Source organism: Perissodus microlepis, chromosome 19 (assembly GCF_051167445.1).
Source record: "Perissodus microlepis isolate ML-2025 ecotype Zambia chromosome 19, ASM5116744v1, whole genome shotgun sequence".
NCBI lineage: Eukaryota > Metazoa > Chordata > Actinopteri > Cichliformes > Cichlidae > Perissodus > Perissodus microlepis.
Window position 1 is genome coordinate 1,909,443 of NC_140479.1, and position 15,938 is coordinate 1,925,380.

Here is a 15,938-nt window from a genome sequence, read left to right on the forward strand (position 1 = left end):
AATCAAGAAATTCAAGAAAAATCAATTCACACTTTTCTATTGAGGATTTAACAGGTGGGATAGGCAGTGATGGTTTTTAACTCTTTATCCCATAAAGACAACATTTGATGACCTCCCTGTGCCTTTAGTGTATGTCAATAAAAATGTTCTTTGTTGAGCATTAGAATTTTTTCTGGGTTTTTCTAGTGGTTACTGCATAAGCAGAGATCACGCTCACTAATATCTGATTCCAACCCAGTGATTTTGTTCTTTGAGCAGGCCTGAAATATGACAGAAACTCCTCAGTTCAGAAAAGAGCTTCAAAGGTTGCTCCTAGTAGGCCTTCAAAGGGTTAAAAAGAATTTTAGCTGGGAAGTTGTGGAAGATGGTTGTTCCTAGCTTCCTTGAATTTCAAACTAGCATTTGAAGCTAAGGTTTTAACAACAACGATGGAAGCTTTTAGCTTGTTCTTTCTGCATTACCTCATAGCCTTTCTGTGTTACCTCTTTACTTTTCTTAGTTTCTCATTCAAGCCATCAAGTCAGATTTGTTCAACACGGTTGGTAAGTGATTTGAGAATTCCTGCATAAATCCCCAAATCATTTTAGGGCAGGTCTACAGTGCATCCAGGAAATATTCACAGTTTGCCTGAAATTCTTGAAAATTTGTTAAGAAAACTAAAGTACAACATGCATATAAGTATTCACAGCCTTTGCTCAGTACTTCATTGAAGCATCTTTGGCAGCAGTTACAGCCTCCCATGTTTTTGAGTACGATGTTACAGGCTTTCACATCTGTTTTTGGCCAGTTTCTCCCATTCGTCTTTGCAGAGCCTCTCAGGCTCCATCGGGTTGGATGGGGAGTGTTGGTCCAGAGATGTTTAATCGAGTTCAAGTCTGGGCTCCGGCTGCACCACCCAAGGACATTCACAGATTGGTCCCCAAGCCACTTCTTTGTTGTCTTGGCTGCGTGCTTACGGTCATTGTCCTGTTGAAAGATGAACTCTGCTCCAGCCTGAATTCCTAAGGTGATCTGAAGGCTGCATGAAGTTTAGAGGTCTCTAGTGACTGCAGCAAATTAACATAATCAACCATAAAACAATAACTGTAAGAATAGATCACAGAAGTCATGTTGAATCAACACAAATTCAATCTTATGTGAATACTTTGGATTTACTGGGGAAAATTAAGTGAAGAGGAAAAGAAGAAATCACATGAGCTCACCACGTTTCACTGATGAACTCACTAAAATCAAGTAAATTCAAAGAGCAGTGTGTGCTTTGATGGAAAATGTTGTGCTGCTGAAAACAAGCTGTTATAATGTGTAGCTGTTAATAATTAATGTTAATAAATGAATTAATGTTTAACTAATGTTACTAATGATTCGGTGTCCAGCCTAACAGACCCAAGTCGGTGTTTCTGGCCCGTGTACATTTGCACTGGGATTTTGATATTTTAAATATTCATACAGTTTCATACAGTTTTATTAAAACCTGCTTAATTCATACGGTTTTGGGTGATTTCACTTTGAATCTGAAAAATAATGTTAGGAAAACCTTGATAAAGATAATAAAATAAAGATCATCTAATACAGCGGTCTCCAACCTTTTTTGCGCCACGGACCGGTTTATGCCCGACAATATTTTCACGGACCGGCCTTTTAAGGTGTCGCGGATAAATACAACAAAATAAAACTACCGGTACCGAAAAAAAGAAATTTATTCATAACACACGTGAAAAGACCCAGGAAAACCGAGTTAACGATAAAAACGATAACAAAATAACGCTGAAAACCGATAAAAACCCTGAAAACCATACATTTCACACCTGAGCCTCAACTCTCGCGGCCCGGTACCAAACGGCTCACGGACCGATACCGGTCCGAGGCCCAGGGGTTGGGGACCGCTGATCTAATACACCCTCCTTCAGATTCAAGTGGGACAGCAGACATGAGCCTTCAGCGACCTGCCTGATTGAAACATTGTATCAGACTAAGTTAACAGTCAACAGCTACAAAGTTACTTTCTTCACATTGGAGTTTGTCAATCAGGTGCTTGGATGAAGGACTCCCACCAGCTTTTTCCTCTTTGCTCTTTGTGCTGTCTGCAGACTGACTCCATGTTAAACTATGACAGCGTCATCGTCACTGCTGTTGTGTCATCAGTGTTTTTGTTTAAAAATCATACTTTTTATTCACACGGATGCTCCAAGACCCTCCTGTGTTACTTCCAGCTGACCTTTCTTTACCCGGATGATCCTGATGAAGTCTTTGGCCTCAGCAGAGCTGTTACAGATATGTGGCCTCTCCTTATTGTCATGAATGCGATATTATGCCATGAGCTCCCGAGCTCGTCTCATCTTGTTAGTCCAGGAGCCACGTCCTGATAGAACATTACTGGCTGCTTCCAGGAGAAAATCTCCCTTTTTTCAGCCAGGCTGCTTTCATCATTGCTTCTTTGTCTTTATAGTTAAAAACCTTCATTGTGAGTGCTGCGTTGTTGTTCACTGTGTACACCTCTCAGTGATATGATTTGTATGTGTGGATTCTAGATTCAGGTGTTCTCCATGACCTCTCCAGACCCTTCACATCAGCCACATGTGCTGACGGTGAACCTGCTCTCATCCGTGAACACCACAGAACATCAGTAGTTGTGGTTGTGAAAGACTTGGAGCCACACAGCGTTCCCTAACTGTTTCTTTCTTCCTTTAACGTTATGGCACACACAACGCTTGCAGCTCGGCACCTTTGGTTTCTCCGTGGCCAGCTTTCTGGTTGGCTCCACACTTCACTGCCTGTCCCCGGCGTCACTAAAGAGGGAACAGAGCTCATCAGTGTGATTCCTTCCAACTTGCCCTCAGCCTCCCTGGCGCTGCCCCTCGAGCACACCCCTGCCACAACGGTATTTTATGGAAAATTCCAATCAGGCTTCACGGTGCCAGGCAGTGATCACAGGACCCACTAGAGGAATTTGGGCCCTCAGGCCACGCTCACAAAGTCTTTCTGTTTGTTTGGTCAGAAACTGGAGGTAATTTTGTATGGCTCTGGCAGTGCTCATCCTGTTCCTCTTCACACAACAATAAATGGCAATGGCATGGTTTAATGTGCTATGCTTGAGCAGCTGGACTACCTGTGTAACCTCTATAGCAGGGGTGGGGAACTCGAGGCCTCAAGGGCCGGTCCTGCAGGTTTTAGATCTCACCCTGGGTCAACACACCTGAATCAAATGATTAGGTCATCACCAGGCCTCTGGAGAACTTCAAGACATGTTGAGGAGGTCATTTAGCCATTTGAATCAGCTGTGTTGGATCAAGGACACATCTAAAATATGTAAAAATTGTGTGTGTTTCTGTTCTGTGTCCTGTGTACTGTTTGTTTGTATATGTGTCTTTCTTGCTGCTGTTACACCCAAATTTCCCCTTGTGGGACAATTAAAGGATTATTCTATTGTAAAACCTGCAGGACACCGGGCCTGGAGTTCCCCCACCCCTGCTAGGATCAGGTGTCGTCTGTCCTTTATTGTTCCTCATTGGGGAAATTCAGGTGTTCTAGCAGCAAAGTGACAGGCAGATGGAGCGTGCAGATTCACACAAAACTAAAGAGTAAATAAAAAAACAAGAAGTAAGAGGCTAGATCATCAGGAGCTTCATCAAAGGTGTCCACTTGATTTTATTGACTGTTTAACACATAAAAGTTGTACACCAAAAAAAAAAAAAATCAAATAGAATGAAGCCAGGAAAATACATGTTTATATTGACTATTGTTGTGAACATGTCTTATTTAGTTTTTGGATGTTAAACTGTTAAACTATGTAAAATCATATATACAGAAGCAAGAACGTTCTGATTCCCATTCACAGAGTTATTCACAGCATTCTCCTCCTACCACAAGTACAAGGTAGGGTTAGGGTTAGCACATACGATGACTTAGACCTCAGAAGGTTAATAACTATTCTTCCACTTTGCAGTTGAAAATATCTTCATGTCATTTGTTTGTTTGTCTGCAGACAGCAGTCATCAGCTACGACTATCTCACAGCTTTCAGACACGTGGAAAATGGCACAGACGAATACTGGGACCTCAAGTCAAAGGTAGAGAACCACTTTGTTTCTTTAGAATTGGGATGGGTGAAATGTTGTTGTTGTTGTTGGTGGTGATGAGCTGAAGGTGAACCAGACTGCCCACTGTTACCTGTTACCACAGCTGTTCTCATCACACTTCTTTCTCCTGTTTGTGAAACAGTAACAATATTCAAACGCCAGTATTTTGACAACTTGTTCCTCGACAAACTAAAGAAGGCATATTTAACTATTCAGGGACATCATCATCATCACTGTTTTGGAAATGTGGTTTTCAGTACCTATTTAAGACTATTTTCTAATTTTGTCTGTCCAGAGATGCAGAGAAAATACTATATAATGTTTTTAATCCTCTGAGCTTGAACCCATTAGGGTTGGGCTTTAATGTAACCCTGTAGGCTTTTTAGAATAATAAAATGACTTTCTGGGGGGTTAAAATGAAAGAAGGTTGTGATGTGTGTCTGTTTGAATTGTCATTTATTGTCCTTTGATTTCAAAGACTTGTAAAAATCATGTTCACAACCAGGAAACAAATATTCTGACAGGAACAGGATTTGGTTTTAAAGTTTCAGAAACAGAAAATCAAAACAATTCGCAAGAATCTTAACCAAACCTTTTCACTTATTCATTATTGGTATTAATGAATTCAGTCCATTTTGGAACAAGTGAAGCTCTGTGAATGCTTGTGCATACACTGTAAATCACAGTTAAATGTTCAGTCAGTGCTTAAAGTTTAAACAGTGGAGTAGGGCACACTCTGCTGGACAAACTATGTGACGAGCCCATTTCTAAAATACCTCAAAGATTACTTTCTGTAATCTATTACCCATTACTAAACATGATCCAGACAAATGGGTTAAATGACAACGTTACAAATGAATCCAGATCAGTGGGGCACAGTGACCAGTGTTTGTATTGTTCACTGCGTTCAGACCTTGTTTCATCTTTATAAGGTGACTTTAATCATGACACTGTTTTTTTTTTTTTAAGTTGACATGTTCAAATTCCTTTGAATTGTTAGTCTGCTGCTTTCACATTTGTGCTACAATGAGCAGAGTTTCGGAGGAAAACGGTGCCACACATGGACAATACTTTTATTTTTATTGTACAAAAGGACGAGAGTGCAGTGGTAATTTGCAGACTGCACCCAGGACAGAAACATCTGCATTATACTGCTAACAGAACTTTAGCTCTTTGCTAGCACCTGCACAGACAGCAAGCTAACGATAAGCTAGCAAAGAACCCAGAGTGAGGTTAAAGCTGAGTGAATGACGACCTCAGAACAGATAATAAACAGGGTGAGGAGTCAGACTGAAGCCTTGATTTATAACTGTTCACTGTGGGTAATGTCTTTGTGCTAATAGCATAATCACTAAGAGACAGACCACGTGTGTGCATATTACATGACTTTTAAGAAAAGTGCTTTGTGTAATATGTGTAATAAATTGCATTCGCTAACAGTATTTCCCACACTGATCCCAACAAAGAGGGGAAGTACCTCCATCGTGCACAAACATTTGACCACACAACATGCAGTTAATCTGCACGTATATATTTACTTTGATATGCTGTTTAGCAATGGTGGCAACTTTCAAAGCGGAGCCAGTGAGAACTGATAAGAGGACCTAAAAGGAAATGAATGATATCGATAATGGAATCGGAGTCGTGAAATTTTTAACTTTTTTTTTAAGACTAGGCTTAAAAAAGTTTTGGCCAGTTGATGCGGCCATAGTCTCAGACGGCACTGAGCATTTTGTCACTCACCGCTTTTCTCTCTCCTTGTTTTCATCCACAATGATCGCACTTAAACTTTAGTAACTGCTAAACTCTACCTTTTTTCACCCTCTTTCCTTCCTGTCACTGGCTGAGCCTTATTAGGCATCTGGTCTGATCCATCTGATCAGTTTTTTGGTGGGATTTTCTTTGTTTTTGAGTGAATTCCTCTGTCAGAAGCAGTGAAAAATCTCAAAAGTCCCTTTGGGATTTTTGATGGTCTTAAGGTCCATCAAATTGGTGCAGTTTCAATTTAGATTATTTGCTTGAAAAAAAAAACAGTTCAAACCTGTGTGGATTGGGTAGGTGTGAACCACAGTTTAAACCTCTGTACTTTATAGCGTCGACAGAACCATTACCACTGAAAGACAGAGACTGTTACAGTTACATTTGTTGCAACACAAACATATTTCTTCAAATACACTGCTCAAAAAATTAATGTAACATTTTTAAATATATTTAGTATAGCATGAAGTGAGTTAAGCAGCAGAGGGGCTGTTTGGTTTGGTTCTTTGGTGTTAATTAAATTAACAACACTTAGAGGGGCAACAAGCATTTGTTTTGGATCAGTGGCACCACTGGTAGCATGAGGTGATACATGGACCCCACAGAGGTAGTCCAGCTCCTCCAGGTTTGCACTTGAAAATGTGTCATTTCCTGAAGGTTTGCTGTGTCTCTCAGAGGAAGCCTAATAGCACGACTACGGAAACAGCTCCAATGACTTTCACTTCGGAGCGTCTTCCTTACCAACGCGAGGTCGATCTCCCACAGAATCGACAGACTGAAGCTACTAATAGCAAGCAACCATGAGATTCATGACTACACTGTGGAGCTATGCTCCACTCTTTCTGGACTTGGCTGCTCAGCTAGCTGACCACATCATGACAAAGAGGTGCATGAACAGTAGGATCACACTCATGCTTCCTGGACTGGGAAATACATGTGCAGACCCTTCTACATGCCCAGAGTGATCATCACTGCAGTGAACATACCACCTGATTTTAATGTTAACACGGTGCTCTTCCAGCTTTACAATATAATACACAAACAGCTGCAGGCCCATCCTGAGGGAGCTTTTTGGGGACTTCAACAAGGCTTGTCTTCAGTCTGTACTCCCTAACTTTGTACAGTACATACAGTGCTTCACCAGAAGGACGAATAAATGAGATCACTGTATTTAAGCAAGTCTTCAGGACTCTACCCCTCCCTAATCTGGAACTGTCAGATCACTTATCAATACTTCTGATACCAGCATACATGTGCAGGTATCAGGAAAAGATCCAAACCTCCCATTAAAGACATTAAAACCTGTCCTGAGGGAGTTCTCTTCTGACTGTAAGATTTCTTAGACAGCAGTGAGTGGAGCGTTTTCATCATGACCTTCAGGAGTACACAGAGACAGAGCTGCACTGACAATGTAACAGTGGACAAAAGTACTCGGGTCAATACAAACCAAAAACCTTGAATGATCTCCGATGACGAAATGGAACTCAGCCTGCAAGTCAGGGGACAAAGCTCAATACAGTGTAGCAAAGGCAGAGCAGTGGAGAGCCATCAAGGGTGCAAAAGAGGCTCACAAAACGAAACTGGAAGGGTTAGGGATGCTCTGTAGTGGGAGGGACTACAGACCATCACCAACTACAGAGGGTCCACACCCGTCACCACCACGCTGGCAGAAGAATTACGCCCCTTTTCCATTAGTACCTACTCGGGTCGGCGTGCCATAGTTCTCAGCGTTTTCCATTAGGATATAGTAGCTGGTACTTTTTTCGTATCTGCTCCGCCCGGGTTCCAAGTGATCCGAGGCAAATCTGAAAATGTGACATCAACAGACTTCATCCTAGTGATTGGATAGTTAGTGGCATCACTCGGTGAGTCATGAGAACGTCTCCTTCATGAAAATCAAAAGTGCCAGTTTTGAAACCCGGTAATGAGGGAAGTGGCTATAAAACACAACGCCGTGGTGACACAGAGTCACAGACCGGGCAGCAGCCATATTGTGGCTCGATGTCCACCTTTGTTGTGGCATTCGTGTTGCATCATACTGTTTCTGTAACTCAATTATAATGGAAAACGAGGTGAGTTGTGCCACGTCGAGCCGATCCGAGTAGATAGTAATACTAAAAGTGCTTTAACTTCTCTTGCTGAAGAGCCCGGACACAGCTGAGCTGCCTCCTGATTCCACCAGCGCTGCTCTTGTCTTCCAGGAACACCTGGTGAGATAGGTGGTGAAAGCTGTGAACTTCAGGAAAACTCCTGGCCCACATAGAGTACTTGATAAAGTACTTTGTGCCTGACCAGGAGTTTCAACCTCACTGTCACAATGAGGTTGCCTGAAGACAGCAACCATCACTCTTGTGGCAAAGTTATCTGCCCCAAAGTGTTTCAACAACTACAATCCTGTCCCCTTAATGTCAGCAGTCATGAGATGCTTCGAGAGGCATATCCTGCAGCGCGTAAAGGCCTGACTCCCACAGAACCCGGACACTCATCAGCATCCAGGTCGCCTGCAGGGCACACAGATCACCAGAGGACCGCACTGCCACAGCATTCTGTCACCTCGAGCAACCTGAAAACTATCAGGATGCTGTTCATAGATTACAGATGACAGTGTTCAGTACCATCATTCCTGGAGTACGGGTTGAGATGCTCATTAAGACTGGTTTATCCCTCTCCCTCTCCCTATCTGTGTGCCTGGATCAGGGATTATTTGTCCTAGTGGCCTCAGGCAGTTGAAATGGGCACTGCCTGCTCCTCCTCCCTGACCCTCAGCACGAGCTCCCCCCAATCACTGAATAAACTAATCACACTACACTCACTGCTCCCTGTACGGGAACTGTGTACAGGGAGGAGGATAAAACACTGACAGGATGGTTACCTGAACACAACCTTTGGCTCAGCACCATCAAAACTAAGAAGAGATGAGTCCACTGTCAGAGGCCATAAGAAGATCATTTGTAACCTTCACTAAAGCTGTTTCTGTGCTGTGATGAGCTCTGAAACCTGACTGAAACTCTTCAAATAAGCCATTCCTCTGCAGATGATCTGTTAGCTGTTTGACAACTACTCTTTCAAGGATGTTTGATATGAAAGGAAGGAGACTGGTTTATAATTAGCTAAGACTGCTGGGTCTAGAGATGCTTTTTGAGTAAAGGTTTAACTACAGCCAGCTTGAAGGCCTGTGGTACATAGCCGATTATTAGAGATCGAAGAATTAATCAATGGCAGGACTTCTTTGAGCAGTTTTGTAGGAATGGGGTCTAAAAGACACGTTGATGGTTTGGAGGAAGTAATGATTGAAGTTAACTCAGAAAGATCAATTGGAGAAAAAGAGTCTAACTTAACATCAATGGTACTAAGAGTAGCTGTAGATAATATTACATCTGTGGGATGATTATTGGTAATTTTTTCTCTAATGATAGAAAAAAACATTCTTAGAATGAAAACATGTAACAATGTATTTACGCTCGTCCAATTTCACTGTGCAATGCCTGAGTACAGCAGCAATAAAGGAATCTTTATCTTTATGTGACAGATGTGCAACGTTCTGAAGAAGTCATGGAGAACGTTATGATGCCTGTAACATTGTTCAACATATGACTGGTTTGGTGGTGGGTCAGTGATGGTCTGGCCATGGAGAGACACACAGACCTCTACAGTCCAGGATATGTTTGAGTTCCATCCAACACTAGTAGATTGGACCTCCAACTGTCCAAGAACTCGGTGATGCCCTGGTCCAGATCTGGGAGTAGATCTCCTAGGAGAAAATCCATTGTGTCATCAAGAGCATGCCCCGACATTGTCAGGCATGCACACAAGCAAGTGGAGACCATACAAACCGTACTGAATACTGTTGTGAGTTGCTGCAACCAACTTTTGTCTGAATGGACTAACCTGCCACATCATTTTTTCACATTGCTTTTCAGGGTGCCTTTGAATTGAGTAGTTATCTGTAGGTTGGTAATTAAATCAAATGAACTTCACCCAGTTCATATCAGTGTATATATCAACCATTATTCTTTTCCCATCTGATGTGTTTTCAAAGTATTCATTTAATTTTTTGAGCAGTGTGTTTACACTTTCTGCTTAGAAATGACATGTAAGTTAAATAAAATACAAATTTAATGGTGAGAAAAACACGGAACAACAGTTCTGTTTCCAAAGTTTAATACCAGGGGTTAATAGATCTCTCTTACTGTCCATTTCATGTTATTCAGCCTACTTTGTGTCTCTGCCTTTCTCTTCATGTTGAAAAGTGGCAACTACAGACTGTAAAGGGGGTCAAAAGCTTAGCTCTTTTATCCTTGCTCTAATGAAGCAGGACCACCTGTGAAGCTCAATGTGACTGGAATCCTCCAATAAGAGATCTATGTACAAAAAAATGCAATTCTTTCTTGTTAAAATATAAAGAAACCAATCAACAGTGCTTTAAGAAAAATGCAAAAAGTCAAAAAGGTGCACTGTAGTTGCATTGGAGTGGTTGTGATTTACAAACTGTGGAGCTGTGTAACCCTCTGACCTTCAGCTGGACATTTGTTTCTTGTGACATGTTTGAGCACACAGTCGATGAGCTTTTATTTCTTCCTCAGTCCTGCTGACACTGTCACACCCTGTGTTCGGCTGTGAGCAGAGAAACCGAGCTATATTCAGTCTCTCATGGAGAGCTTGACTTAAAAAGCTACTTAAGCAGCCAGTCGTCCAAGCTTATCAAAGGCTTCCCTGAGTGAACTGAGTGGCCATTTATTGTCAATTAGAGTCTATCACAGAACAAGGAGGGGAGGTCTCTGAAGTCTGCCAGATGAGAGGTGAAACATGCCCTGCAGTGAGAGAACAGATGAACTGCTTTTGTCCTCTGCAACCAGCTTTTTGTTCAGCTGTTAATTTCTCACCCTAAGGAAATGTCACTTGTCACTTGCACTTGGGTTTTGCTGACCTATAGATGCACCTGTTTGGATGCAATTTGACTCATTTAACTTACATTGTTATAACAGGACTGCTCTAAAAATCAGTGCAGGTCTGTGTCTGTCCCCAGGCCCACTGTAGCTTTACATATAACACATAAAGTGATGAGCACCTCTTTTTGCTGAATTTTGAGTGTTTTAAACAACTTTGTTACATCCGTGGTGTTCCTGGTCAAAAGAGACCTCCATAGGAAATGAATGGGAATCCACCCCACGCGCCCCCTTTGGCCTCTGACCCCCTGAATGGCCCAATGAACGACCCATTGACTCACCCACTAAACTGAACTTGGTGGTGAAAAATGTTTTTTTTATGTTAATTTAAGATCTGTTAAAACCAACTGGTTACTTGTGACTGGAACACTACAGTCAGGGGGTGGGAGTGCACATAACCAGAGAGTTAAAAGGGTAAATGCATTATGCTATTAACCATCAGGAGAGTCAGTATTGAGAGGAGAGCTATAATTTACTGCACCTTTTTTCGTCACTGTGCTAATCATATTACGACATAGATTTTTTCTTTTTTTGATTAGAATAAGTTTTACCTATGAAATTGCATATTTTTGCATTTCACTGTTTCTTCCTGTTAAAAGGGAGTTTTTCCTTCCCACTGTCACCAAAGTGCTTGCTCATAGGGGCATTTTTCTCTGTATGTATTATTGAAGGGTCTACCTTACAATATAAAGCACCTTGAGGCGACTGTTGTTGTGATTTGGCGCTATATAAATAAAGCTAAACTGAATGACTGCAGTATTGTTATGGAAATAATGCATTTTAATATTATTTTCTGACATTGACTTCTAATGTTATATTTTGCCAACTCGTCTGCTGAACACAGTGCAGGTTAGAATGAAGGTTTTATCTCATGTCCTGATGTTGCAGTGCACCTACAGAAAAGCACTGTGTGCTTGAGCAGCAGGCTTGTTTTGCGGTGACAGAAAACAGACTTTACGCTTAGAACTGCAGCTGAGTCAGAGACCACACCCCACCACATACCCCCACCACCTGACGTAGGGCTGGGGACTCCAGCCCAAAACGGTCCCGAGCTCTCTGTTCAAGCCGTCAATCTGCAGTATAATTATAATTATTCACATGTGCCATGATTTGTGTTGAGTTGTACATTGTCTAGAAAAAAGCTGTACTCTTTTTGCCTTGTTATGGTTCAGGAGGTAGAGGAGGTCCTCTGCTAACTGGAAAGTTAGTGGTTTGATCGCTGGCTGCTCAAGTTTCCATGGCAAATTATTCTTGGGCAAGATACTGAACCTGCAGTCGCTTCTCAGTTAGCGTAGAAAAGCACTATATGAGCATCAGTCCTTTACTTTTCTCATTCGCCTTTCCCAGTGCTCTCTTCTGTTCTTGATTTAAAGACAAAAGACTGAGAGAAATGAAGATGCACATCAATAAAGAGAAAAGCAGAAACACTAGAGTTTGCTGGTTGATGGAGATAGGTCCTTATCTCTGGACTGATTATGCAATCCTAAGTGCTATTCTGTCCCTTTGTCTGTTTTCCTTCTCTCCCTGTCTCAGGGAGTTCAGGCATCTTAGCATCTCATTACAAGCCATGCAAACAGATGAAAATGATTGGAAATTAAATGAAGGTTCTTTAACCCACATGAATAATTCATGGCCATTGGTACAGGCCTGTGGGCAAGGTTGGGAGGGATTGGCTGTTTCAAATATAGAGATTTAAAGCGGATTAAAATGCAATATTTAAACATGTAAAAATGTAAATCTCACGAAGAGATTGCCTTCATCTCTTACATCGAAATGTCCAAATAACTAGTATGGTGTTAGAGATGGAGTTTAGACCGAATCAACTCCATCCATGAACATACAAAAAGATCCTTGAAGTTAGCGGCAGTCCTTCAATTGCTTATTTTGCAGGTCACTGGACAAATGTGTGTAAAATGATTTTTATGCAAGTTCCACAACGTCTTATTTAGCTAAAGGTTTCTGCTGGTTTACTTATTTTAATTTAAACAAAAACTCTTGAAAACATTTCAATCCACTGGTTATGTGGTTTTTTCTTTTTTCTTTCTTTTTTTTTTTTTTTAAGGCAAAAAATAGATCGACTTTTGTTTTTCTTTTAGATTACCATCACTGGGGGTTGAATGGCAGAAATGGGGAGCTTTATTTCTCAGTGTGGTAACTAAGCTACACCAGCTAGAACGCACCAAATTACTGTTGAAGTTATTCACGTCCAAACATGAAAGATTGCTGTTTTGAAGATGTTGGATCTGCCAGAATCAACCCAAAGGCTCTAAATTGATTCCAAAGGATCTTCCCCAACAGGTAATGCAGAAGCTAGATCAAGCCTGTATAAGGACATTTGCCGGGCTCTTATCCCCAGACCTCTGGGTGTCTATTCCACAAATATTTTCCTGAGTAGCCATGTGGAACAAGTACAATTTGTCGGCCACACTTATTATTGGCAGCTCTCTTCTATGATTTGTGCACTCGGTAATTTGGCTGGTTTAAAATTAAGTGACCAGGAAAAAAATTGTGCTTTTCTTTTTCAAAAACATTTTAAATGGGAATTTCCAAATCTTGAGACCTGATGCAGGATATTTTATTTACACAATTTAGCTAGGGCAAAGCAGAAGCTTAATCAAATAGTAACAATCGCTTTATGCTATCATCTGAATTTTATTCTAATCTAGCTAAGCTACTATATCCTGAACTAATACCACTTTTAATGAACGAGAGCGAGAACAGTAGGATTTCCATTGTTCTGCTCCACTAAATGCCCCGAAGTGCTCATTATATGTAACTTACTGGCAGTGGTCCGACACCCAAATGTATAGTCAGGGCGCATTAGGAACACCTGGCAGAGGCCCTGGCCCAGTTCATCTTCAACTCGCACTTCTGCCAGAACAACAACATTCCAAGTGAGTCTAACTGGACAATGTTCTGCACCTCTGTTACTGAGGCTGCTGCAAGGAACTATGGTCACAAGGTGGTTGGTGCCTGTGGTGGTGGTAATCCCACCAGAGGGCGGACATGGGAGGTGCACGGAGCCATCAAGCTGAAGGAGGAGTCCTATTGGACATGGTTAGCCTGTGGGAGGCAGCTGATCTAGTGATGGAAGGAGTACTTTGACGACCTCCTTAACCCCACTCACACCTTCTGTAGAGGAAGCTATGGAGGTGTGAGTCGACGACTCACCCATCACTGGGAGTCGATAAACAATTCCTTGGATGCCAGGCCCCTGGGATGAACGAGGTTTCTCCTGAGTTCCTAAAGGCTCTGAATGTTGTAGGGATGTCTTGGTTGACACGCCTCTACAACATGGCGTGGAGTCTCTGGATTGGCAGACTGGGCTTGTGGCTCCCATCTTCGAGAAGGGGGCCAGAAGATCTGTTTCATCTATAGGGGGATCACACTCCTCAGCCTTCCTGGGAAGCTCTACAATGGGGTACTGGAAAGGAAAGTTCATTCGTTCGTTGAATTTTGGATACAGTAGGAACAGTGCAGTTTTTGTACTGTCATGGAACGCTGGACCAGGTCTTTATCCTCTCAAGGATAATTGAAAGTGTGTTGGCGTTTAGCCTAACCCTAATTCGACCATGGATGGGTGAAAGACAATGGCTAGATGTCTGTAAAATGACTTGTAATGATAAACATTATTGTAAATGGGATACACTTGCGTTCTGTCCGTGAAGTACCCTACCCCTCACGTTATGACAGCTACGCTAGGCTCCAGCCATCCCGTGACCATGAACATGGATAAGCAGCTAAGCAAATGCAACAATGGATGCTTATTGTTTATTAGGTTAGAATTGTACAGCTTCAGGGTTTCTGCTGTTTTGCCAGATTGAATTTGTTGTTGTGAAATTTCTTCTAGTAAATGAACCAGTGATCATATCTATAGTAATACTGGTATGTCCCATTTCAGTTTAAAGGCTGAACATCAACATAGCTTCAGTAGTTTGGCTAAATGTTGTGATAGTATATACGGAGACAGACCGAGGGTTTGATTGTGAGGCAAACTAAGACCGGCCTCATCAGGAAACGGGAGTGGACTTTGTGAGGTTATTTTAGGAGATGGAGTGAAATGAGAATTAGGGGGAGGAGGGGAAATGAGGACCTGGTGACAGCGAGGACTAACGGATAATGATGACTAATGATTTCATTGTTTCCATAGCTGCATTAAAGGATGGCAGGAGCACAGAGATGATTTGGTGAAACAGCCATTTGAAGGTGGATTTTCATGGACACCCCCTGCCCCCCCAGATTGATTAACTGATTAACTCAACACATCTCCATAGTATTATGGAAATTCTTTCATCACCATCCCATTGTCAAAGAGCTGTCTTTTTTTAGCCTTATTACAGTGAATACATGTAAGGTTGTAATTTTTAGGCACTGTGGGAGACTGCATCATCAGCTACTTTGTCAATGACTTCTTCCATATTTCTACTTCGCATATTCATCATTTAGCTGACTCGTGACTAACTTATGTTTAGAGTTCGTGAATGGTTTACAGGGTTCATTTCTTATACATAGCACACAATAGGAAATAGGTTTATGATGGTTAGTGACTAATGGTGAATACACCAGGATATTAGATGCACTATGGCATGGCTGTAACTCAGGAGGTAGAACAGGTAACGTGTGATCTGATCCTTGGCTTCTCCAGTCTGGATCCCCGAGTATCCTTGGGCAAGATACTGAACCCCAACTTGCTCTTCGATGTGTTCTTCAGAGTATAATTGTGTGTGAATGTTAGATAGAAAACACCTGGCTGTGAATGAGCGAATAAAGCGCTTTGAGTGCTCAAACAGAGTAGAAAAGCGCTACATAAAAATCAGTCCATTTACCATTTGTCACTCGTACATAGGAGCAATCCAACGTCACAGTGACTATGTATCTGTGGTGCTTGCTAGTTAATGAGCAGCTAGTATCTGATGTGACTATTTGAAAATTTGTGTTCTAACATGCTGAACAACCACAGCTCATTGAGAACAGAAGACTTTTTCTACACAGAGATTATCTTTGCTTGCCACCTGCTCTATCTGCCAGATTAGTGCCCTTGTGAGTTTGTCACCATCGTAAAAATAAAGATCACTGTTTTGACACACCCGAGGACCCAACATATATCACAAAGGCACTGACAGATTAACAAGTATGCTGTTTTGGTGGTTTTGTACCAG

At 41.8% G+C, this 15,938-nt stretch overlaps 1 protein-coding gene across 2 annotated transcripts in view; it reads left to right on the forward strand.

Annotated features, from left to right (window-relative positions):
* The window catches only part of adck1 (aarF domain containing kinase 1), a 97,336-nt gene that overhangs the window by 2,806 nt on the left and 78,592 nt on the right, over positions 1-15,938 (forward strand). For both annotated transcript variants that reach the window (XM_084915326.1, XM_084915327.1), the window contains one exon: positions 3,983-4,066. In XM_084915326.1, the coding sequence (XP_084771452.1) occupies positions 3,983-4,066 (84 nt within the window). The remainder of the gene's footprint in view (positions 1-3,982; positions 4,067-15,938) is intronic.